This window comes from Eleutherodactylus coqui, chromosome 9 (genome assembly GCF_035609145.1).
Source record: "Eleutherodactylus coqui strain aEleCoq1 chromosome 9, aEleCoq1.hap1, whole genome shotgun sequence".
NCBI lineage: Eukaryota > Metazoa > Chordata > Amphibia > Anura > Eleutherodactylidae > Eleutherodactylus > Eleutherodactylus coqui.
The window spans coordinates 58,106,545-58,132,275 of record NC_089845.1 but is presented as its reverse complement, the minus strand read 5'-3'; the positions used below and the strand labels follow the sequence as shown (position 1 = coordinate 58,132,275).

The 25,731-nt window shown below is 45.7% G+C and overlaps 1 protein-coding gene across 1 annotated transcript in view; it reads left to right on the top strand.

Moving 5' to 3' along the window:
• LOC136578785 (cytidine monophosphate-N-acetylneuraminic acid hydroxylase-like) overlaps positions 1–21,189 on the top strand; it is a 128,382-nt gene extending 107,193 nt beyond the window's left edge. The window contains exons 10-14 of the mRNA XM_066578952.1: positions 3,709–3,849; positions 8,059–8,233; positions 18,978–19,094; positions 19,943–20,058; positions 20,931–21,189. Of these exons, the coding sequence (XP_066435049.1) occupies positions 3,709–3,849; positions 8,059–8,233; positions 18,978–19,094; positions 19,943–20,058; positions 20,931–21,042 (661 nt within the window). The 3' untranslated portion in view covers positions 21,043–21,189. The remainder of the gene's footprint in view (positions 1–3,708; positions 3,850–8,058; positions 8,234–18,977; positions 19,095–19,942; positions 20,059–20,930) is intronic.
• Positions 21,190–25,731: the final 4,542 nt, after the last annotated feature.

Genomic DNA, 25,731 nt, shown 5'->3' with positions numbered 1-25,731 from the left:
GTGGCAGATGTAGCAGCAGGGAATTCTTTTAACTAGCGGGGGTGAAGGAAACATCTGCCGCATGCGGCAGATGTGTTCTTCATGCCTGCGGGGGTCACAGCAGTGGCGGAGGGGTAAGTTTTTTTTTGTTTTTTTTTTTGTTTTGCACTTACATGTTTGTTTGTTTTTCAGGGAAGGGCTTATATGTAAAGCCCTTCCCTGAAAAAGAATGCAGGGGGCCGACAGAGCATTGTTTTCAATGGAGCCGCCGGCAGCAGCCACGGCTCCATTGACAACAAGCACGCAGCTGTGTTCACGCGTGTTTTTGCTCGTACCTAGGTGCGGATGTATGTATATAGGAAAATGCTGGCATGTAATAACCTTATGCTTCCTAAATTCCATCATATACTGAGAGCATGGTCATCTAGCAATTACTGTGTAGCGGATAGACCATAACCCCACTCCCAGGAAAAGCCTACGTGTCACTAGGGGGGATGGCAAATGTGTGGAGTACGGACGACACTACTTTACAAACCTGGAAACCTTTTATGCACCTATATGCTTTCTTTATTTCTTTTTTCAGTTTTAGGTTTTATAGATTTCAATTTAACCATTGACTATTGTACAATTCATTTCACATGCTACGCAATAGGTTTGCATTGTATTTTCTTGTATATGATAGATAATTATCTAATTTGCTGTAGTCTGCTTTAAAATGTAAAAAATTAATAATCATTTAAACGAAAAAAAAACCCCTAACAAATACAGATGAGCGAGTATACTCGCTAAGGCACATTACTCGAGCGAGTAGTGCCTTAGCCGAGTATCTCCCCGCTCGTCTCTAAAGATTCGGGGGCCGGCACAGATGACAGGTGAATTGCGGCGGGGAGCGGGGGGGGAGAGAGAGGGAGAGAGAGATCTTCCCTCCGTTCCTCCCCGCTCTCCCCCGCAGCTCCCCACCCGCCGCCGGCACCTGAATCTTTAGAGACGAGTGGGGAGATACTCGGCTATACACTACTCGCTCGAGTAATGTGCCTTAACGAGTATACTCGCTCATCTCTACTAACAAACAATGTGAACAATAGGGGTGAGGTCCCCGCTCACAAGAGCTTACAATCAGCAGAAAATAGTGGTGATACAAGAGGTAAAAGTGTGCTTGTTCTGTACAGTGGTCCTGCCATTGTTTAAATAGGGTAGTATATATAAAGCTGAATGAGCCGGTCACCAGTACAGGGGACGCTATAATCATGTTCTGAGGAAGTATATGGAAGCAGGATAAATGGGGAAGAGTCAGACTATGGATTTTGATAGGCCTCCATAAAGAGATGTGGTTTTAGGGTATGCTTAAAATTGTGCATATTGGGAATTAACCTGAATTAAAGCAGCTCAGGAAAAATCTGGGAGACAGGAGTGGGAGTTTTATAGTATAGAGGAGCTCAGTCTAAGATCAGGATGGATTGGAGAAGGAAGAGTTTGGTGAGGGGAAGATCAATCAGTAGTGAATTACAGAAGTCAAGGTGGCTTCTGGAGATCTTTTTGGAGGTGTAGGTGAAATGGGCATGCAAGTTGTTAAATATATGGAGTAAAGGACAGGTCAGAATCAGGGCGGTTTCATGCCTTAAGTCACATTTTAGAGACCATTGTCTGGGAATGATGCCAGTGTATCTGGGGTATATGAGTTGCCCTTTGTTTAAAGACAAAGAACGACTCCTCACACCTTGTGCCTTGTGATAAGGCACAAATACAAGGACATTAGAGTTGAGCGAACGTACTCTGTCGAGCTTGATGCTCGTTCGAGTATTAGTGTACTCGATGGTGCTCGTTACTCGAATGAGCATCAAATCATGTTCGACCCCGCCCCAGCTTTTGGCTCCTCCCCGCTGTGATGTGCCTTTTTTGGCGAGAGAGAGCAAGCGAGAATTAAATCATACTGCAAGAGTGATCAAACCATCGCAAGTTGTTGCCCCTTGTGGCGACTAAGAAGAAAAATAAAAATAAGATTAATAATAATAAACTAATTATTTAAGCAGTTATAAATATTAAAAAAAAAAAAAACTTTTGCCATATCTATATATATATATATAAAGACGAAAGCCCTCACTGACTGACTGACTCGCTAAAAGTTCTCCAACTTCCCGATGTCGTAGAAACATGAAATTTGGCACGAGCATAGATTATGTCCAAAATAGGAAAAGTAAAGGGATCCCAACTCGATTATTCAATTCTAGCGCAAAAGAACTAGTGCCCAAATTTTACGTACGGAATCTAATTCTCTCACTTGAAATTTGGCACAAGCATTGACTATGTCATAATTAGAAAAAGTTAATGGGTCCCAACTCAATTATTCAATTCTAAGTGCATAAGAACTAGCGATCAAATTTTATGTACGTAATCTAATTCTCTCACTTCCTGATGTCATAGAAAATTGAAATTTGGCACGAGTATTGATTATGTCATAAATAGGAAAAGCTAATGGGTCCCAAATCGATTATTCAATTCTAAGCGCAAAAGAATTAGTGTCCAAATTTTACGTACGTAATCTAATTCTCTCACTTCCTGATGTCATTTTATATAAAGGAATTGTCGCATGGTACCTCCACATGGTGTTTCCTGGGTAACGCAAAAAACCATGCAAAATGGTGAACATATTTTTTTCCTCGGTATCTCTAAAGTACCGACGACTTCATAAGATTTTCCGTGTGAACACCAGATAAACACCAGTACCAAATTAACTCGGGCGAAGCCGGGTATATCAGCTAATTTATAATAAGAATCAAAATAAATAATGAAAAAAATACATATTTGGTATTGCTGCTTCTGTAAAAGTCGTCAGAAACAAAAAAAAATGAACACCATAAATGCGCTTTTTTGGTCACCGTGTCTCCAAGAAAAAATGCAAAAAAAGCGATCAAAAAGTCGTATGTATTCTAAAATGATACCAACACAAACTACAGGACGCCCCACAAAAACCGAGCCATAGCACAACTAGGTCGACGGAAAATTAAAAAGGTTAATGCCGTCAGAAGACGGCGGCAGAAAATAATTTAAAAAAATTAAATCTCTTTGAAAAAAATAAAGTAGTACAGCAAAAAAAAAAAAAACTATATGAATTTGGTATCGTAATAATCATGCTGACCCATAGAATAAAGTTATCATGTCATTTTTGTTGCAGTTTGTGCTCCGTAGAAACAAGATGCATTCATAGATGGTGGAATTTTGGTTTTTCTTTTTCATTTCTCTCCACTTTTTTAAATGTTTTTCATTAAAAATACAACTCGTCCCGCAAAAAACAAGCCCTCATACATCTATGTCGATGACTCAATAAAAAAGTTACAATTCTTTTTAAAGGGGGGAGAAAAAACCAAAATGGGGGTGGGGGAGAGCCATGTTTTTAAGGGGTTAAAGTGCAATGCCCTGCTTAATTGTTGCAAACTGCAGAATCTACTATTGTAGTTTCCAGTGCAGCCTGCTCAAATCTCCCATACTGCACCCTCTTTCCACATTCAGTGCAAACGATCCATATATGATTGATCCAACTGTATGCTTATTGCAAAAAGAGTTTTACCTGAACACAGAGTGATCGGTAGCGTATGAGATCAGTATAGAGTACAAGATGCAAGTACTATACGAGTGCAGACGACCCTCTCTAAATACTCTCTATTTTGTTTGTGTCTAAAAATGTGTTTTGACGGCTGTATGTGACTGTAGATCTGGTTTTCTTCAATGCAGGTACATTAAGGAAACCAACTTGAAGAATGATGCAACAACACTTAATCAACTTATTACTAAAATGTCAAATGTCAACACATGGACACCGAAGCCAGGAGAAATCCTGGATGTGGGGAGGTTACTGAAAGACCCAACTGATAGGTAATGATATTTTTAGACTTTTTTTCCTTATATATACACAATAGTTTTTATTGAGTTTTCAGATGTGCATACAAAAGTATAACAATTTGCAAACTTTTCTAGGCATAACACAATGGTGTAGTTTTAGAGATGAGCGAGCGTACTTGGTTTGGGTGTTTTTCCACTCTAGCACCGCTTTTTCCGAGTAACTGACTACTCGGACGAAAAGATTAGGGGGGCGGCGTGGTGGAGCGGGGGGGGGGGGGTAGCAGTGGGGAACAGGGGGGAGCTCTCTCCCCCCCCCCCCCCCCCACTCCGCTCTGCAACCCCCCGCTCACCCCGCTCTTTTCGTCCGAGTAGTCAGTTACTCGGAAACAGCAGTGCTCGAGTGCAAAAACATCCGAACCGAGTACGCTCGCTCATCTCTAGTTATGAACCTTGCATCTTCTGAATAGAAAGTGTATAACAGAATGGTGGCAATTGAGTATTTCCATGTTGCATTACTATTTTTGAAGAGAACCTTTTATAATAATAAAAAATGGGCTAGCCAGGGCCATCTTACATATCAAGAAGGAAAGGGTGGGGAGGAAAAAAATCTAGGTGTAGGGTAAAGGGATGGGATTCCCTCTCTCCCGGGGCTGCCTCTTTCCTACAAAGTTATATTTATAAAAGAAAATTTAAGTTAGTAGGCATACTCCTGCTGCAGGGGAAGTATAATTTATGCATTGTGTCCATATACAACGCAATCTATTGTTTTTGTCTTGTGTTATCAATGTTAATTTTTCGTTTATTAGATACCCGTTCATTCGGTGTTTAACTTCAGGTCTAGTTAACTAGACTTTGGGAATATATTCCTTGTTTTTTTTTTAATTTGGTCAACAGAGTCTCCCATGGAGTTTTGCGCAGGTTATGTTATGTTACTGTGTAAAGTAGAGAGTATGTCCTAGTCCAAAGTCTCTTGACTCTAGGGCAGCACCACCATATGTGGAGCATGTCTCCAGGGGAGGAACGACCCTGGAAGCAGTCTTTGGAGTAGCCAGGGACCACGTGTGTGATGCGAGTGGGGACTAAGTACCAACGTAGAAGAATCTTACATGATGTCTCCAACATTATTGTGTTAAGGGCATCACAATTGGTTGATCTCTAAATCTCAGACCACTCCTCCTCGTCCATAATGCCTCCCAAGTCTCGCTTCCACTTTGGTACATATGATAATTGTGTGCTGTTATGATCGTGTGGGCAAACTAAGCACGGGGCCCACACGATCATGACCAAAGGACTGGAAGGGATGCATGCACACAGGTTGCACATGGGTTTCAGGCAACTGACCCTGTTCTACACGGGAGGATGGCATGGCCCTACCCAAGTGGGGGATTCGCCCCAATAAAGGTCAGCGGTCTTCGGATCTGGGCCCTAGCTGATCCTAGGAGCCACGTACCAGAACAGGAAGCATTCAAATGCCACATGACAGGGACTGAACCACAGGATACATAGAGAAAGAATACACAGCATATAGCAGCACAATGCAAACACTAGTAACAGATGATAAGCTGAATATAAATACCAGGTATTAGTTGACATTTTGTACAAAACATGGAAGCTAGCGGACCAACTTCACGGCTCCTGGTTGTACCGCTAGTCCCTACACTAACCAGGAGTCTAGCAGAACCAGACACAGTTCACACAGCACGCTACAACAGGAACAGGACAGAGCACAGATCACACAGCCAGCTGCAACAGGAACAGGACAGAGCACAGATCACACAGCCAGCTACAACAGGAACAGGACAGAGCACAGATCACACAGCCAGCTGCAACAGAAACAGGACAGAGCACAAATCACACAGCCAGCTGCAATAGGAACAGGACAGAGCACAGATCACACAGCCAGCTGCAACAGGAACAGGACAGAGCACAGATCACACAGCCAGCTGCAATAGGAACAGGACAGAGCACAGATCACACAGCCAGCTGCAATAGGAACAGGACAGAGCACAGATCACACAGCCAGCTGCAATAGGAACAGGACAGAGCACAGATCACACAGCCAGCTGCAACAGGAACAGGACAGAGCACAGATCACACAGCCAGCTGGAACAGGACAGAGCACAGATCACACAGTCAGCTGGAACAGGACAGAGCACAGATCACACAGCCAGCTGGAACAGGACAGAGCACAGGATACCTGCTTACAGGCACAGGCTAACAGCAGACTACAACATATAGTAAAAACCACACAGATTCCACCCAGAACTCACATGTGCACATATTTCTGAGGATGGTAGATCCTTATTTTGCTGGAGGAGGGAAAATGTAATCATGCCTTCCTGTGAGAGTAAATAATGCACTTTGGTAATGTCTCCTATTGTCTATCTCTGAAAGGCTAGAGGGGAGGCGTAGCCTGGTGAAAATAATAGGTTATGTAAGAGCGGCAAAAGTGGTGGATGAGGGGAGATCAAATTCTGTGAGTATTTCATAGTATCCCAAATTCTAAGAGAGTATTTTATAATTGGGTTAGATCGAGCAGGCCTATGTGACAGGGGGATCCACAGAATTGAGTCTACTGTGAGAGGGTGTATTTCCATGACCTCTATAGCAAGCCAAAGAGGGGCATTGGTAGTGAAATGTAGAACGGCTAGCTGGGCTACCTGATAATATTTTGTTATGTGTGGAGCCCCCAAACCTACTTGCTGTCTATGCCTATACAAAGTGGAACGGGATACCCTGGGAATAGAGTTATTCCAGATAAAGCGGAGGGTCATCTGCTGAAGTGTCTTCAAGAAATGCGCAGGTACCTGTACTGGAAGAGCTCTTAAAAATATAGAAGTTTAGGAAAGAATGACATCTTTAAGGAGTTTCCTCTTCCTATCCATAATATATGGTATCGGTCCCAACTTTCCAATAGTAGGCGGAGTTTACGGAGGAGTGGCATATAATTCTGCACGTATAAGGTGTCATAGGACTTTGTCAAGCTTATACCCAGATAGCTCAGCGACCCCGTTATCCATTGAAATGAAAAGAGTTTACCATGGAAGAACACTCGTGGCCTGCACAGCCCTGACCTCAATCCATTCCACCAATTCTGGAATTATTCAGAATGCAGATTGTGAGTCAGACTGCCTTGACCAACAAAAATGCTCTTTTGGCTAAATAGCATACTCCATAATCTTGTGGAAAGTCGTCCCAAAAAAGCAGAGGCTCTTGTACCTCCAAAAGGGGGTCTAAACACCCATGGTTTTGGACTGGAATATCTATCTAGCTTATACAGGTGTGATGGTCAGGAGTCCGCATACATTTGGCTATACAGTGTATTACTCGTAGCTTAAGGGCTAATTCATTGCAGTACCATCTACAGTCCCTAAAGTTTTATACTGCAAAGTTGCAGATATTTGGTGTTGCATGATATTTGCAGGGGAGAAAATCACCATAACATGGTATCTAATAGTAAAGGACATTTATATAATCGGAGGTGTACAATAGAACCCTTATAAGGCTACATACAAGGTAAGAATGTTGTATGTATGAGCCCTTAGTGGCTCAAAAGCTAGGAACTTCAATTAATCATAATTTAATATGGATTAAATGGTTTTGTAAATGTCAACTAACACTGACTAAACTATAATATTAGTCAATTTACTAAATAATTGTCATTTTCTTTCTTGTGCTGTTCCCCATTAACACAGTCCTTAATCCACCAGTGGCCACGTGGACTATGGAGCAGATAGAAGTTAACTTTTGTGTGTGTGTGTGTGTGTGTGTGTGTGTGTGCGTTGGTGGTGGGGGGGGGGGGGTTGCTCTCGAAATCAAGACATCCTTGAGTGGGGCTTTGGGTAACCATAAAACTCTTTTGTTAACAGATACATTTAGTCATCTAAAAGGAAAATATCTTAAGAGGATTGTAGGAGATTAGAAAAGTCTCTTGTTTTCTTTCCTGAAACAGCCCCACTCTTGTCAATGGGCTAGGCTTGGTAACTGCAGCTTGCACTTATTTACTTTAAAGTTGAGACTTCCAAAACTATTGACATTTTGAACCAATAAATAGGAATGACCAGAGTTGTTGCTATAACTTCTATTTATATATGTTTGGATTTATTTTAATGCCTTTATAGTGCCCAATGTTACTGCTTAACCACATTTCTGATTTTGCTGGGAGCAATCCTGAATTACACCGTGAACTGCACTGCACATAAAGGGTCAATGCAAATGTCAAGTCCATTTTTATTTTCATAGAGACGGAATTCTTCAACCATCTTCAGGAACAAAAGTTTTGAAGGATTCCTGGGACTTTGATACATACCTGGATGCCATTGCCTTATCATTTAAAGATGAGATCTTCAGCTACACATCCTGGATTGAAGAATATTTCACCTGGGCGGGATTTAAGGACTATAATCTTGTAATCAGGGTAAGCATGTCAAATAAAGAATTCTATTAAAATTCGTATAATAAGTATTAGGTAATATATAAATACTAGAGATGAGCGAACACCAAAATGTTCGGGTGTTCGTTATTCGGAACGAACTTCCCGTGATGCTCGAGGGTTCGTTTCGAACAACGAACCCCATTGAAGTCAATGGGCGACCAGAACATTTTTGTATTTCGCCGATGCTCGCTAAGGTTTTCATGTGTGAAAATCTGGGCAATTCAGGAAAGTGATGGGAATGACACAGTGACGGATAGGGCAGGCGAGGGGCTACATGTTGGGCTGCATCTCAAGTTCACAGGTCCCACTATTAAGCCACAATACCGGCAAGAGTGGGCCCCCCCCCCTCCCAACAACTTTTACTTCTGAAAAGCCCTCATTAGCATGGCATACCTTTGCTAAGCACCACACTACCTCCAACAAAGCACAATCACTGCCTGCATGACACTCCACTGACACTTCTCCTGGGTTACATGCTGCCCAACCGCCCCCCCTCCCCCCCACAGCGCACACCAAAGTGTCCCTGGGCAGCCTTCAGCTGCCCTCATGCCACACCACGCTCATGTCTATTTAGAATTGCGTCTGCCATGACGAGGGACCGCAGGCACACACTGCAGAGGTTGGCACGGCTAGGCAGCGACCCTCTTTAAAAGTGGCGGAGCGATAGCCCACAATGCTGTACAGAAGCAATGAGAAATAGAATCCTGTGCCACCGCCATCAGGAGCTGCACACGTGGGCATAGCAATGGGGAACCTATGTGCCACACACTATTCATTCTGTCAAGGTGTCTGCATGCCCCAGTCAGACCGGGCTTTTTAATTCATAGACACAGGCAGGTACAACTCCCTATTGTGAAGTCCCTGTCGACCCACAGCATGGGTGGCTCCCTGGAACCCACCGGCGGTACACAGAAATATCCCATTGCATTGCCCAACACAGCTGAGGTAGTAATGTCGTGCTTAATGCAGGTGGGCTTCGGCCCACACTGCATGCCCCAGTCAGACTGGGGTTCTTTAGAAGTGTACAGATGTAGTAAAAACTCTGTGTGCACCTACAGCATGGGTGGGTGCCAGGAAGCCACCGGCGGTACATAGAAATATCCCATTGCATTGCCCAACACAGCTGAGGTAGTAATGTCGTGCTTAATGCAGGTGGGCTTCGGCCCACACTGCATGCCCCAGTCAGACTGGGGTTCTTTAGAAGTGTACAGATGTAGTAAAAACTCCGTGTGCACCTACAGCATGGGTGGGTGCCAGGAAGCCACCGGCGGTACATAGAAATATCCCATTGCATTGCCCAACACAGCTGAGGTAGTAATGTTGTGCTTAACCCTTTCCAATCCAATTTGTATATGGTTTTCCTAGGGGGCTTACTCTTTTTCTGCCGTTATACAACGGCGCTATATGCTGGCTAAAGCCAGTACTGCATGAGCTGACACGTAGGATAGGCTCCGACAGCAGAGAGGCTGGCAATATACAGTAAGAGAACCCCGACGGACGTCTACCAACAACGGAGCTGTACAGCCTTAAACCCTAATGTCTTCACAGGTCACACAGTGGACTGGAAAGGGTTAATGCAGGTGGGTTTCGGCCCACACTGCATGCCCCAGTCAGACTGGGTTTCTTTATAAGTGGAAACAGATGCATTTATAATTCCCTGTGGACCCACTGCCTGGGTGGGTGCCAGGAAGCCACCGGCGGTACATAGAAATATCCCATTGCATTGCCCAACACAGCTGAGGTAGTAATGTTGTGCGTAATACAGGTGGGCTTCGGCCCACACTGCATGCCCCAGTCAGACTGGGGTTCTTTAGAAGTGTACAGATGTATTAAAAACTCCGTGTGCACCTACAGCATGGGTGGCTCCCTGGAACCCACCGGCGGTACATAAAAATATCCCATTGCATTGCCCAACACAGCTGAGGTAGTAATGTCGTGCTTAATGCAGGTGGGCTTCGGCCCACACTGCATGCCCCAGTCAGACTGGGGTTCTTTACAAGTGGACACATGTAGGTTACACTCCCTGTGGACCCACTGCCTGGGTGGGTGCCAGGAAGCCACCGGCGGTACATAGAAATATCCCATTGCATTGCCCAACACAGCTGAGGTAGTAATGTTGTGCGTAATACAGGTGGGCTTCGGCCCACACTGCATGCCCCAGTCAGACTGGGGTTCTTTAGAAGTGTACAGATGTATTAAAAACTCCGTGTGCACCTACAGCATGGGTGGCTCCCTGGAACCCACCGGCGGTACATAAAAATATCCCATTGCATTGCCCAACACAGCTGAGGTAGTAATGTCGTGCTTAATGCAGGTGGGCTTCGGCCCACACTGCATGCCCCAGTCAGACTGGGGTTCTTTACAAGTGGACACATGTAGGTTACACTCCCTGTGGACCCACTGCCTGGGTGGGTGCCAGGAAGCCACCGGCGGTACATAGAAATATCCCATTGCATTGCCCAACCCAGCTGAGGTAGTAATGTCGTGCGTAATACAGGTGGGCTTCGGCCCACACTGCATGCCCCAGTCAGACTGGGGTTCTTTAGAAGTGTACAGATGTATTAAAAACTCCGTGTGCACCTACAGCATGGGTGGCTCCCTGGAACCCACCGGCGGTACATAAAAATATCCCATTGCATTGCCCAACACAGCTGAGGTTACGTCAGCTGTAATGCAGGTGGGCTAAAAATTAATTTGATTACACTGTAGGCGAGGGCCCACAAAAATTGCTGTATCAACAGTACTAATGTACATCCCAAAAATTGGCCATGGCCAGCCAAGAGGGCAGGTGAAACCCATTAATCGCTTTGGTTAATGTGGCTTAAGTGGTAACTAGGCCTGGAGGCAGCCCAGTGTAACGAAAAATTGGTTCAAGTTAAAGTTCCAATGCTTTTAAGCGCATTGAAACTTATAAAAATTGTTCAGAAAAATTATTTGACTGAGCCTTGTGGCCCTAAGAAAAATTGCCCGTTCAGCGTGATTACGTGAGGTTTCAGGAGGAGGAGCAGGAGGAGGAGGAGGAATATTAGACACAGATTGATGAAGCAGAAATGTCCCCGTTTTGGATGGTGAGAGAGAACGTAGCTTCCATCCGCGGGTGCAGCCTACGTATTGCTTACGTATCGCTGCTGTCCGCTGGTGGAGAACAGAAGTCTGGGGAAAATCCAGCCTTTGTTCATCTTGATGAGTGTTAGCCTGTCGGCACTGTCGGTTGACAAGCGGCTACGCTTATCTGTGATGATTCCCCCAGCCGCACTAAACACCCTTTCCGACAAGACGCTAGCCGCAGGACAAGCAAGCACCTCCAGGGCATACAGGGCTAGTTCAGGCCACGTGTCCAGCTTCGACACCCAGTAGTTGTAGGGGGCAGAGGCGTCACCAAGGATGGTCGTGCGATCCGCTACGTACTCCCTCACCATCCTTTTACAGTGCTCCCGCCGACTCAGCCGTGACTGGGGAGCGGTGACACAGTCTTGGTGGGGAGCCATAAAGCTGGCCAGGCCCTTAAAGACTGTTGCACTGCCTGGGATGTACATGCTGCTCGATCTACGCACATCCCCTGCTACCTTGCCCTCGGTACTGCGCCTTCTGCCACTAGCGCTGTCGGCTGGGAATTTTACCATCAGCTTGTCCGCAAGGGTCCTGTGGTATAGCAACACTCTCGAACCCCTTTCCTCTTCGGGAATCAGAGTGGGCAGGTTCTCCTTATACCGTGGATCGAGCAGTGTGTACACCCAGTAATCCGTCGTGGCCAGAATGCGTGCAACGCGAGGGTCACGAGAAAGGCATCCTAACATGAAGTCAGCCATGTGTGCCAGGGTACCAGTACGCAACACATGGCTGTCCTCACTAGGAAGATCACTTTCAGGATCCTCCTCCTCCTCCTCCTCAGGCCATACACGCTGAAAGGATGACAGGCAATCAGCCGGTGTACCGTCAGCAGCGGCCCAAGCTGTCTCTTCCCCCTCCTCCTCATCCTCCTCATGCTCCTCCTCCTCCTCCTCCTGTACGCGCTGAGAAATAGACAGGAGGGTGCCCTGACTATCCAGCGGCATACTGTCTTCCCCCGCCACCGTTTCCGAGCGCAAAGCAGCTGCCTTTATGGTTTGCAGGGAATTTCTCAAGATGCATAGCAGAGGAATGGTGACGCTAATGATTGTAGCATCGCCGCTCACCACCTGGGTAGACTCCTCAAAATTACCAAGGACATGGCAGATGTCTGCCAACCAGGCCCACTCTTCTGAAAGGAATTGAGGAGGCTGACTCCCACTGCGCCGCCCATGTTGGAGTTGGTATTCGACTATAGCTCTCCGTTGTTCATAGAGCCTGGCCAACATGTGGAGCGTAGAGTTCCACCGTGTGGGCACGTCGCACAGCAGTCGGTGCACTGGCAGCTTAAAGTGATGTTGCAGGGTGCGCAGGGTGGCAGCGTCCGTGTGGGACTTGCGGAAATGTGCGCAGAGCCGGCGCGCCTTTACGAGCAGGTCTGACAAGCGTGGGTAGCTTTTCAGAAAGCGCTGAACCACCAAATTAAAGACGTGGGCCAGGCATGGCACGTGCGTGAGGCTGCCGAGCTGCAGAGCCGCCACCAGGTTACGGCCGTTGTCACACACGACCATGCCCGGTTGGAGGCTCAGCGGCGCAAGCCAGCGGTCGGTCTGCTGTGTCAGACCCTGCAGCAGTTCGTGGGCCGTGTGCCTCTTATCGCCTAAGCTGAGTAGTTTCAGCACGGCCTGCTGACGCTTGCCCACCGCTGTGCTGCCACACCGCGCGACACCGACTGCTGGCGACATGCTGCTGCTAACACATCTTGATTGCGAGACAGAGGAGGAGGAGGAGGAGGAGGAGGGTGCTTTAGTGGAGGAAGCATACACCTCCGCAGATACCAGCACCGAGCTGGGGCCCGCAATTCTGGGGGTGGGTAGGACGTGAGCGGTCCCAGGCTCTGACTCGGTCCCAGCCTCCACTAAATTCACCCAATGTGCCGTCAGGGAGATGTAGTGGCCCTGCCCGCCTGTGCTTGTCCACGTGTCCGTAGTTAAGTGGACCGTGGCAGTAACCGCGTTGGTGAGGGTGCGTACAATGTTGCGGGAGACGTGGTCGTGCAGGGCTGGGACGGCACATCGGGAAAAGTAGTGGCGACTGGGAACTGAGTAGCGCGGGGCCGCCGCCTCCATGATACTTTTGAAGGACTCCGTTTCCACAACCCTATACGGCAGCATCTCAAGGCTGATGAATTTTGCGATGCGGACGGTTAACGTTTGAGCGTGCGGGTGCGTGGCGGCGTACTTGCGCTTGCGCTCGAACACTTGCGCAAGCGACGGCTGGACGGTGCGCTGAACTACACTGCTGGATGGGGCCGAGGACAGCGGAGATGAGGGTGTGGGTGCAGGCCATGAGGCGGTAGTGCCTGTGTCCTGAGAGGGGGGTTGCATCTCAGTGGCAGGTTGGGGCACAGGGGGAGAGGCAGGGGTGCAAACCGGAGGCGCTGAACGGCCTTCGTCCCACCTTGTGGGGTGCTTGGCCATCATATGCCTGCGCATGGTGGTGGTGGTGAGGCTGTTGGTGTTGGCTCCCCGGCTGAGCTTTGCGCAACAAAGGTTGCACACCACTGTTCGTCGGTCGTCAGGCGTCTCTGTGAAAAACTGCCAGACCTTAGAGCACCTCGGCCTCTGCAGGGTGGCATGGCGCGAGGGGGCGCTTTGGGAAACACTTGGTGGATTATTCGGTCTGGCCCTGCCTCTACCCCTGGCCCTGGCCACCGCACTGCCTCTTGCAACCTGCCCTGCTGATGCCCTTGACTCCCCCTCTGAAGACCTGTCCTCCTGAGTAAGCGTTGCACACCAGGTGGGGTCAGTCACCTCATCGTCCTGCTGCTCTTCCTCCGAATCCTCTGTGCGCTGCTCCCTCGGACTTACTGCCCTTACTACTACCTCACTGCAAGACAACTGTGTCTGATCGTCATCGTCCTCCTCACCCACAGAAAGTTCTTGAGACAGTTGGCGGAAGTCCCCAGCCTCATCCCCCGGACCCCGGGAACTTTCGAATGGTTGGGCATCAGTGACTATAAACTCCTCTGGTGGGAGAGGAACCGCTGCTGCCCAATCTGATCAGGGGCCCGAGAACAGTTCCTGGGAGTGTTCCCGCTCCTGAGCATGTGTCATTGTAGTGGAGTGAGGAGGCTGGGAGGAAGGAGGAGCAGCAGACAGAGGATTCGGATTTGCAGCAGTGGACGGTGCAGAACTGCGTGTTGACGATAGGTTGCTCGAAGCACTTTCTGCCATCCAGGACAGGACCTGCTCACACTGCTCATTTTCTAATAACCGTCTCCCGCGTGGACCCATTAATTGGGCGATGAATGTGGGGACGCCAGAAACGTGCCTCTCTCCTAATCGCGCAGCAGTCGGCTGCGACACACCGGGATCAGGAGCTCGGCCTGTGCCCACACCCTGACTTGGCCCTCCGCGTCCTCGGCCGCGTCCACGTCCTCTAGGCCTACCCCTACCCCTCAGCATGCTGTATTACCAGTGATTTGATTTCACAGGCAGGAAATAAATTGGCGCAAGACTGCAGGCCAAATATAATTTTTGCACTTTTTGGAAAACGAACGGCCCCACTGCCTTTAGTGAATGAATAATCTAAGTTTAATAACTGTGCTGTGTCCCTGCTAATGTGTCACTGAACGTGAGGGTAGCAGAGTTATTAACTGTGGCAGAGCAGGTATTTTTTTTCCCAATTAAGGAAAGCAAATGGCGAAGCCAGCAGTAAAGCGTAGCTGGGTGCGTCTGATTTAGCAATGTTGTTCACGCAGCTCACACGTGTCCACAGGCGTTAGGACGGACAGAGGCTGGACAAATAGATTTGTTTTCAGTTTTTTTCCACCAAAAGGCAGCACTGCGTATATTCTATGAACATGAGAAGTTTAATAACTGTGCTGTGTCCCTGCTTATGTGTCACAGAACGTGAGGGTAGCAGAGTTATTATAACTCTGGCAGAGCAGGTATTTTTTTCCCAATTAAGGAAAGCAAATGGCGAAGCCAGCAGTAAAGCGTAGCTGGGTGCGTCTGATTTAGCAATGTTGTTCACGCAGCTCACACGTGTCCACAGCCCTTAGGACGGACAGAGGCTGGACAAATAGATTTGTTTTCAGTTTTTTTCCACCAAAAGGCAGCACTGCGTATATTCTATGAACATGAGAAGTTTAATAACTGTGCTGTGTCCCTGCTTATGTGTCACAGAACGTGAGGGTAGCAGAGTTATTATAACTCTGGCAGAGCAGGTATTTTTTTCCCAATTAAGGAAAGCAAATGGCGAAGCCAGCAGTAAAGCGTAGCTGGGTGCGTCTGATTTAGCAATGTTGTTCACGCAGCTCACACGTGTCCACCGCCCTTAGGACGGACAGAGGCTGGACAAATAGATTTGTTTTCAGTTTTTTTCCACCAAAAGGCAGCACTGCGTATATTCTATGAACATGAGAAGTTTAATAACTGTGATGTGTCCCTGCTTATGTGTCACAGAACTTGAGGGTAGCAGAGTTATTATAACTCTGGCAGAGCAGGTATTTTTTTCCCAATTAAGGAAAGCAAATGGCGAAGCCAGCAGTAAAGCGTAGCTGGGTGCGTCTGATTTAGCAAGGTTGTTCACGCAGCTCACACGTGTCCACCGCCCTTAGGACGGACAGAGGCTGGACAAATAGATTTGTTTTCAGTTTTTTTCCACCAAAAGGCAGCACTGCGTATATTCTATGAACATGAGAAGTTTAATAACTGTGCTGTGTCCCTGCTTATGTGTCACAGAACTTGAGGGTAGCAGAGTTATTATAACTCTGGCAGAGCAGGTATTTTTTTCCCAATTAAGGAAAGCAAATGGCGAAGCCAGCAGTAAAGCGTAGCTGGGTGCGTCTGATTTAGCAAGGTTGTTCACGCAGCTCACACGTGTCCACAGGCGTTAGGACGGACAGAGGCAGGACAAATAGATTTGTTTTCAGTTTTTTTCCACCAAAAGGCAGCACTGCGTATATTCTATGAGCATGAGAAGTTTAATAACTGTGCTGTTTTCCTGCTAATGTGTCACAGAACGTGAGGGTAGCAGAGTTATTAACTGTGGCAGAGCAGGTATTTTTTTTCCCAATTAAGGAAAGCAAATGGCGAAGCCAGCAGTAAAGCGTAGCTGGGTGCGTATGATTTAGCAATGTTGTTCACGCAGCTCACACGTGTCCACCGGCGTTAGGACGGACAGAGGCAGGACAAATAGAATTATTTTCACTTGTTTTACAAGCAAAAGGCCGCACTGCGTATATTCAATGAATAATAACTGTGTTGTGGCCCTGCCTATACAATTCTTTCCCTGCAGTATCAATGGAGGGTGGAATGCTCTGCAGAGGCGATTTTGAGAAGCCCCAAAAAAATGCAGCACAGCTAACAGCAGCCTGGACAGTACTGCACACGGATAAATATGGCCCTAGAAAGGACCGTTGAGGTTCTTGAAGGCTACACTCACTCCTAACACTCTCCCTGCCTATGCAGCACTTCTGTCCCTAATGCCAGGTGCAACGCTCTGCAGAGCCGATTTTGAGAAAAAAAAAATGCCACTGCTAACAGCAGCCAACACACAGCTATCAGTGGCCCTAATAAGGACCTTTGGGGGGTCTTGAAGCCTACACTAACTACCAATTCTTTCCCTACAGCAGCTCCGGTACAAACAGCACTGTCCCTCATCTAACTCACCAGGCATCTGAGGCGAGCCGCGGGAGGGGCCGACTTTTATATTAGGTGAACACCTGATCTTCCCAGCCACTCACAGCAGGGGGGTGGTATAGGGCTTGAACGTCACAGGGGGAAGTTGTAATGCCTTCCCTGTCTTTCAATTGGCCAGAAAAGCGCGCAAACGTCTCAGGGAAGTAAGTGAAAGTAACCAGAACACCGCATGGTGTTCGTTACGAATAACGAACATCCCGAACACCCTAATATTCGCACGAATATCAAGCTCGGACGAACGCGTTCGCTCATCTCTAATAAATACGTATTACAAATGTTTAACCTGCTTTACAAGCACATCACACAAATCATTAGACACAGGCTTATTGTCTAGAAATACATTGCTACATATCAAGGAAAGACTTTACTCCATCATCTATTTATACCCAGGACTGTAACAAGGGGGCGCGTTCTACGTCTAGAGTAAAGGTTTCTACATCAACATAGGGGGTTCTTTACTGTAAGAGCAGTGAGACTGTGGAACTTTCTGGCTGAGGACAAGGTGATGGTAAATTCGATAAAGATTTAAAGAGGTGCCTGGACGTCTTTCTTGAGCGGTACAATATTACATGTTATATCACTGATTACTTCAGAAGGATCGGTGATTCAGGGATTATTCCGACTGTCAGATTAGAGTCGAGAAGGAATTTTTTTTCCTTATGGGGAAAATTGGATTCTTCCTCATTAGGGTTTTTTGTCTTCCTCTGGATCTACATTGGGGGTAATTGGCTGAACTAACATAACTCCACATGAGTTACAGAGCCTCAGGTGGAGCAGAGTGTTAAGGCAGCAGAATGCAGTCCTAAACTCTCACTCACGACCTGAAGGTTGCAGGTTCAATCCCCGCAGGGTTCAGATAGCCAGCTCAAGGTTGACTCAGAAGGCAATGGCAAACCACCCTGCTGCCAAGAAAATGTCACAATGTGATGTCACCCTAGGAGTCGGTGGACTACTGACTTTACCTTACGAGTTAGAGGGATGACTGTACTACAGACAATGTTTGACTGTATTGTTCTCCGCGCTGAAAGAATCTTATCAGCACTGATAAGATTCATCATTTATCACTCAATTCAAGAAAACTAAAATTTATTCTGAGCGATAAACATGTCTAAATGGAAGAACAGTAAAAGTAACCCTGACACACAAATGCTACCATTAACTGGTGATATCCTCTCTAAGGGCTCCTGCACACTGGCGATGGAGATATTACTGCCCGATATCACCCTCGCTATCCATGTGAAACTAGTGGATGTGAGGCCGGCACTACTGCTACTGAAAACAATGCGCGATATCACAAAAAGTTAGGACATTGAGTTTTTTTTGTTTTTTTATCGCAACATGTGAAAACATTGCAAATGGGATTGAAACCATTGAAAATTACTGGTTTTATAATCATGCGCTTTTGCACTCTCTCGCATCGCGTGATTTTATCGCCAGTGTGAAGGCCCCTAATTGTAAATATTCTATGATGATTTCTCCTGACAACTGCGGAGCTCCTTGCTAAGACACCATTTGCAATTCACTTCTGCAGCCACAACTAACTTCTCTAGCAACACAAATAAATTAAAACGCCAAATTACACGGCTAAATTATTTCAGAATTCAGCCCCCAAAAAGAAAACAACCATAGCTGAGTGGGGGGGGGGATTAACATATTATTGGGTTTCCTCATTTCTTTATTCCAAGGCTGATTTTTTTTGCCTACAATAGAAAAACTGTGCAAAAATAGTAAATACAATACATACATAGGGAAAAATAAAGAGTACTAAAACCATGATGCACACAAAAAAAACTAACATTTTAGAAAAGGTTCCTATGAAGTAGAGAGTCATTTATAAAGGCTGAACTAGAGAAATGTTCTGTGCTGTAACCATATAATACAGTATCCATTATCCATTATGGAGTTAATTTTGAGAGAATGTATTTTTCTGCCCTAATGAACAGTGATATATATTTTCTTTTTTCATATAGATGATTGAAACTGATGAGAATTTTAATGATCTATCCAAAGGATTTAACTACTTAGTGGATTTCTCTGACTTGTCTTTTCCTGCTGAACGACCATGTCGTGACCATGCATATGAAGAGGTGAGTTTTTAATTAGTTTCATAATTTACCATTTCATTTACTATGTCAGTATCGCCTGGTGATACTTGAAAAGGTTGTCTTATGAAGACAAGGCTTGGCCATATACTTTTTTAGAGCATATGGGCATCATTCAGGAGGTCCTTTCTCTATGACCCCAAACAGAGAAGAGCTTTGTACAAGCAACTCTCGTTCTGGCAGACTCAAGCCATCCATGTATTACATGGAAGACCATTTATTTGGGTCGCCAACATGTAACATTACATTTCTTATGCAGAGGCCACTGCAGGAAAGGTGCCTGCGGGACGTTGGCTTCCCCTGCGGCCGCTAATCCTGGGGTTAGCCAGCCATGTGGACGAGATTTGTCAAAAATCTCATCCACATGGGACGGAGAGTTCGTCACGGCAAAGCCGGCACTGCGGCCCGGATTTCCTGGCCGCAGCATATCTATTTTATTTATTTTTTCCATTGCGCCCGCGCTGCTCTCTATGGGAGCGCTGGCTGCAACATAAAAGCATGCGGCCAAGCCGCTCCAAAACCACGGCTAAGTGGCGCGGGTTTTAAAGCTGCGCTTTCCAGAGGGAAATCTCACGATTTTTCACTGCGGCAAAACCTCGAGATTTCCGGCAGGATTTTGCCCTGTGAGAACTCAGCCTTACTGTACTTCTTGCTAATCTGACAAATGTTAGGATATAGGGAGAGATAGAAGGGTGCAATGAGGTAAGATCTACACAGGGTTTGTCAGTTGTCTGTTATCACAGACACACATTGGCCTACAGAGGAGCCGTAGACACATCGTCAATAGATATCTCTGCCCAATGCTAACAATATGATGTTCTATTTTATAACAGATACGAACTCGAGCTACGGTTATGAGACATGTAGTAAAAAATGGGCTTCTATGGGACGATTTGTATATTGGATTTCAAACCCGCATCCAACGAGACCCAGACATCTACCATCATAAGTAGGTTTTGTGATTCCATAGTGAAAGTCTGCATTACACTTGGTATTAGACTCCGTTGAAAAGTCTGACTGACAAGGAAATATTCTAAAATATTAGTTGCTGGCTAGAAGGAAGGACACAACGTATACTTAGGAGTAGCTGCCTGTTCTTGCTTGCTGTTAACCGGGTATTCTCATCTTAAGGGCTTATTCCAACGAGCATATATCGGCCGGCGTTTTCACGGCTGATCGATATATGCTTCCATCTAAACAGTCCCCCTTTCTCTCCCACTCACGGCTCTCTGCCTCTCTCCTCCACTCCTGCATTTGCAATGAGAGGGGGCGGAATGGGGGCAGATCTGAGCTCCGCTCTATCCTGCTCACTCCCATTGCTGGCCATGGACAAGGGGCAGGGAGGGAACAGGAGCTTAGCTCCGCCTCTGTCCTGCCCACTCCCATTACAAATTGCTCAGAGGGGAGGAGAGAAGCTGAGAGCCAGTGAGTGGGAGGTACAGCGTATATCGGCCGGGCGTGAATAAGCCCTAAGACTGTATATACAGGATATGCTATAAATGGCTAAGAGGTGAGGGTCATCCCGGACTTGAACTTTCCATACAGTTCCATCAAACTGCAATCATCTCCACCTGAGCATATCCTGTGAATATTCCAGAATTTCTTAAAATGGGAATACCCCCTATAAGCTCAGGTGTTCCTTACAAAGTACTGAACTAGGACTGAATGTGAAAAGGTGATAAGATAGCTGCAGGTCATTGCACATTTGACGTATGTAACAGACATAACATGGCTTGTAAACATGATTACAGATATTTTCTTTATTACTAATCCATGTCATTTATACAACTAATGTTTCCATCTTTGTTGTATGCATTATAGATTCTGGAACCATTTTCAAATCAAACTGCCTTTCTCACCACCAGACTGGGAAGCATTTTTGCTGAGAGAGAAACAAAAAGGGAGTAATGCACAGAGCTGCAACTTGATGTGAGCCATGGGATCAAGAAAGGCTTGGAGGCCAAGAACTTTCTTTTTTAAAGCATAAGGGATTCGTTTGGGGCAGGTTCAGAGGAATGTGTAGATCTTTCAGAAATAAATCATAATCAATTATTTATAAGAAATCCACAGGAAATGTAAATCTACAAGGAACTGTTGCTAATTGCATTGATTATTTTTCAAATGACTAATATGAGGTTACTTAAAGTATATCCTAACAATACACTAGTGTGTAAAGTAATGTATCAATACAGGCATAATACATCACACTAGTGGGTAAAGTAATGTATTAACACAGACATACATTACGATACATTACTTTACACACTAGTGTATTGTTAGGATATACTTTAAGTAACCTCATATTAGTCATTTGGAAAATAACCAATGCAATTAGCAACAGAGGGATTCTTTCTGAACATATTGTTAAAACAATACAGGTATGGGCATAGAGGGGATGTATATACCAGCTAGGTTTCTTCTGTATGGAGAGAAACAGGGAGAGTGCCACCTGCTGGCTGATTAATTAGCTATGTCAGTAGGTGGATACTTAAAGGGGTATTCTGGAGACTGGACAAAATTTTCAAAATTTCCCATATGTTCCACTTCTTTCCATTATTCCAAATTTCCATCTAAATCATCGACCTGAACTTCAGTAGCTATTCTGCTGACCGGCGCCAACGCGGCTTTCCAGACAGCTGCAGATTCCCATTGTTTTTTAAGATGAGCACTGGGGAGTGCAAAAACGACATCTCCCGCAATGTCCCATTGCCAGATAGGCTTCTTTCCCACGAGCATATTTTTTCACGGCCGGCCGATATATGTTACCATCTGGGGTGTAGAAGCTCGTGAACGGGCGCACAAATCTACGGTTTGTGTGCCCATTCACACGGCATGGGCCCGGTGCATATACGCCGAGGTCACCATGCCGTCGCTTCTTTCTCCTCCCTCCCCCTCGCAGGCTCACCTCTGCTGTCCTCCCGGCTCATTTTTTGCAATGGGAGGGAGCAGAGCTAAGCGGTGCCCGTCCCGCCTCCTCCTATTGCTGGCTACTAACAATCGGAGGGGGTGGAGAGTAGCCCCGCCCCCGCCCCCTCCCATTGCAAAGAGCCAGCAGGAAGGAGAGCAGAGGTGAGCCTGCGAGCACAGCAGAGGGAGGGAGTTTAGCAGCCACGCAGCTAAACTTCCTCTCACCTCCGGCCGCTATCATGGGCTCCTATTATATTGCAAAATGACGTTATCACCTTATGAAGCACATAACTTTCACTTTAAATCACCGGAATATCCTTCGAAGGAGTAGCTGGACAAAACTAGTTGTGGCTGTATCTGTTGGGCACAGAAAGCTAGTCTGTGAGAGCTTACTCTGTGGAATGTGAGGCCGCTCTCGCTCATGCATTTGCAAAATGCCTCATCGAAACCGCAGCATTTTACCACGATTTCGCACAGCATTTTTGAACGCATTCTACAGTGTTTAACAGTGTTTTTTTAACGCACCCCATCATTGTGATGGGTGATGAGGGGTGTCAAAAAGCATTAAAACGCATGAAAATAGAGCAAACAGCGCCCGAAAATCACATCATTAGGAAAGCTGCGTTCGAACACTAGTCTGCAAGGCCCCTCAATGGGAGCATTTTACCATGTATAGTGAGGCGGTTGAAATGCTGCGCTAAATGCTGTAAATGCTGTGTGAGAGCAGCCTTTAAATGGTTAATAATAATAATTTTGGTTCAAATGGTTGCTTAGGGTTTTTCTTGTGAGCTGATAGAGAGAAATCTACACGTCTCAGTATTAGAGATGAGCGAGCATACTCGCTAAGGACAATTACTCGATCGAGCATTGCCCTTAGCGAGTACCTGCCCGCACGGAAGAAAAGATTCGGCGGGCGGGGAGCAGCTGGGGAGAGCGGGGAGGAACAAGGGGAGATCTCTCTCTCCCTTTCTCCCCCCCCCCCCGCTCCCCCCTGCTCACTGCCGCAACTCACCTGTCACCCGCGCCAGCACCCGAACCTTTTTTTCCGAGCGGGCAGGTACTCGCTAAGGACAATGCTCGCTCGAGTAATTGCCCTTAGCGAGTATGCTCGCTCATCTCTAGTCAGTGCCGTTCAGGGAAGGTTTTGCTTTCTATTTATTTTATTTGCAACCGTGCACAATAAAGCTTGCCATGTTTTAGTTTAGGGCCGGCTCACACAAGCGTATACGTAAAACGCTGCGTGTATGACGCAACGTTTTACCGCTGCAAAAGCTGTCAGTGAGCAGACTATCACTGAGTTGGGCAGTGATTTTGCACTGCACATAGCATCGTATCTGACGCATACCATATCTAACGCACGCCGTCATGCGCAGTGTGACTTTTTTCTTTTTTAATTTCCCGCTCTGTTTCCTATCGGCATTGCGTATAAATGCTGCACATACGAAATGTAATTTATTACATGCCTATAGAGAACAATAAGGCTCTACTGCACGTAATACGCGGTAAAATGGAACACGCTGCACTTTTTTTTTTAATGCACGTATTATATGCAATAAAAAAATACTAGTGTGAGTGGGTCAGTGAAAATCAATGTGCTTTCATTGGCTCCATTCACCGTGTATTGTGTCAGTCTATGAGCATAATCTTGGGCCCATCAAATTTGGTAAGGTGGCTTAGTATGGCACCAAACGGTAGGATCCTTCTGGGGGTTCCTCCACCAACTGTTAAGTCAGCTGCCACTATGTCAGCATTTGTGCTTTGGACCTCTGTGTAAGCCCTCGTATCCTGCCGACTATGCCAAATTTATGTCGCGGTAACTGGCAGGCCTACACTTAAGTCCCTAACCGTGTGCACACATTGTTTTTTTCGGAGGGTCCACCTCACTTACGTCTCCCTAATGTGTTTGGCACCATAGCGAAGATGAAGAATCTTTGAGTGTCTGGCAGTACCCCAATGCACAGAGCTGCATGACAATGTGGACTCTTTGTAGCAGTCTCTCTTAGTTGTAGTCCTTGCAGCTTTGTTCTCTCAGCGATGTCCGTTCTGATGCATTATGGGATCACATTTCTCAATTACAGGCTCCCTCCTTTTTCGTGCCACTGTTCCTCTATAGCAGGAACAGAATCTCCAGGACATATCTCGCACGGCTCCCTTTAGCCAACTTATACCATCCAAGAGAAGCATCATCTGAGCCTCTAACACTTTGACCCGAGCAAAGGTGATCCCATGCTAATCCCCCCACAATATATACAGTCATTTCAGGATACCAACCAAACCAATCCTAAATCCTCTGTGTTCCTACCGTGTTTCCCCGAAAATAAGACAGTGTCTTATATTAATTTTTGTTCAAAAAGGTTTAACTTTTTTACATGTATAGCTGCCTGGACACTATTTAAATTGACTTTTTAAATTTACTGTTAGCAGGGCTTAATTTTGGAGTAGGGCTTATATTTCAAGGATCCTCAAAAAGTCTCAAAAATCATTTCGCATCCTCAAAAATTCTGTAAAATCATGCTATGTCTTATTTTCAGGGAAACAGGGTATGTATCACAAAACTACTTAGTATTGCAGTACACCTGTGCCCCTATATCTGTATATTTACCGTTTAGTTACACAATGATAAACTAACCCTTGTAATACTGCAATCCTGGGGAGAATTTGCTTTCAGAAGTATAGGAAAACTTGACAACAAACTCAAAAAGGAGCAGTAATGACTAGACATGGGTGCATTCTTTGGGCACATTCATAGATTCTCCAGTCCACAGAATACTATTTCTAATACATGTAATCCTAATATAAAACTTTTTTCCAAACATACTCTAGTAACGTTTTTTTTTTTTTATAGAAACTTTAAAATGCACTAAACTGTTACAGATAACCAGTGATAGTTGTAAAGGAGTTGTCCAAAATAAGAAAAAAAAATTGTCTATTTTTATTCCAAAAATAGCGCTATTCTGTCCATCAGCTGTTTCTAGTATTGCAGTACAGAACATTCACTTGAACAGGGATGTAACACCATGCCGCACACTGCCTATGGATAGGTGTGTCGGTATTGGACAAAATACAAATACCTCTTTCAGTTTAGCCAGTCCCTTGAACGTTTTTGTTGTAGCCACAAACCTAAATCATCATATACAGAACACAAATATATAAAATTGTTTCTGGCTTCTGAAAATAATCAGATCCAGTACATTTTTTTGCATAAAAAATACATAATTCAATGGCTTGCGCCTTCTGTTTTTCCCAGATTTCCGTCTATAATTTCATACTGCAGTGATATATGGTGAATACAAATTGCTGACTAAAAAAAGGCAGTCCTAAGCTCTCGCAAGTTCAATCCCTGCTTGGTTCAGGTAGCCGACTCAAGGTTGACTCCGCCTTCCATCCTTCCAATGTTGGTAAAATGATTACCCAGCTTGGTGGGGGATAATAAATAAATTACTTGAAAGCGCTATGGAATAAGTTGGTGCTATACAAATAACAAGATTTATTTATTTTAATCATGTGGAAGACAGCTATCAAACATTATGCACTTAGAAATTCAATTTTTATTTATTTTTCTAGCACATTTACAATGAAAAATTAAGAAACTTTGCAAATAGTCTTAATTAAAAATTGCGTGTTTACAGCTACTAAGCAGACCAAAGCATCTCCATGTTAACAGGCTGCCGGTCGTACTTTTTCCATCTGTCCCCCCTAATTGTTAATAATATAG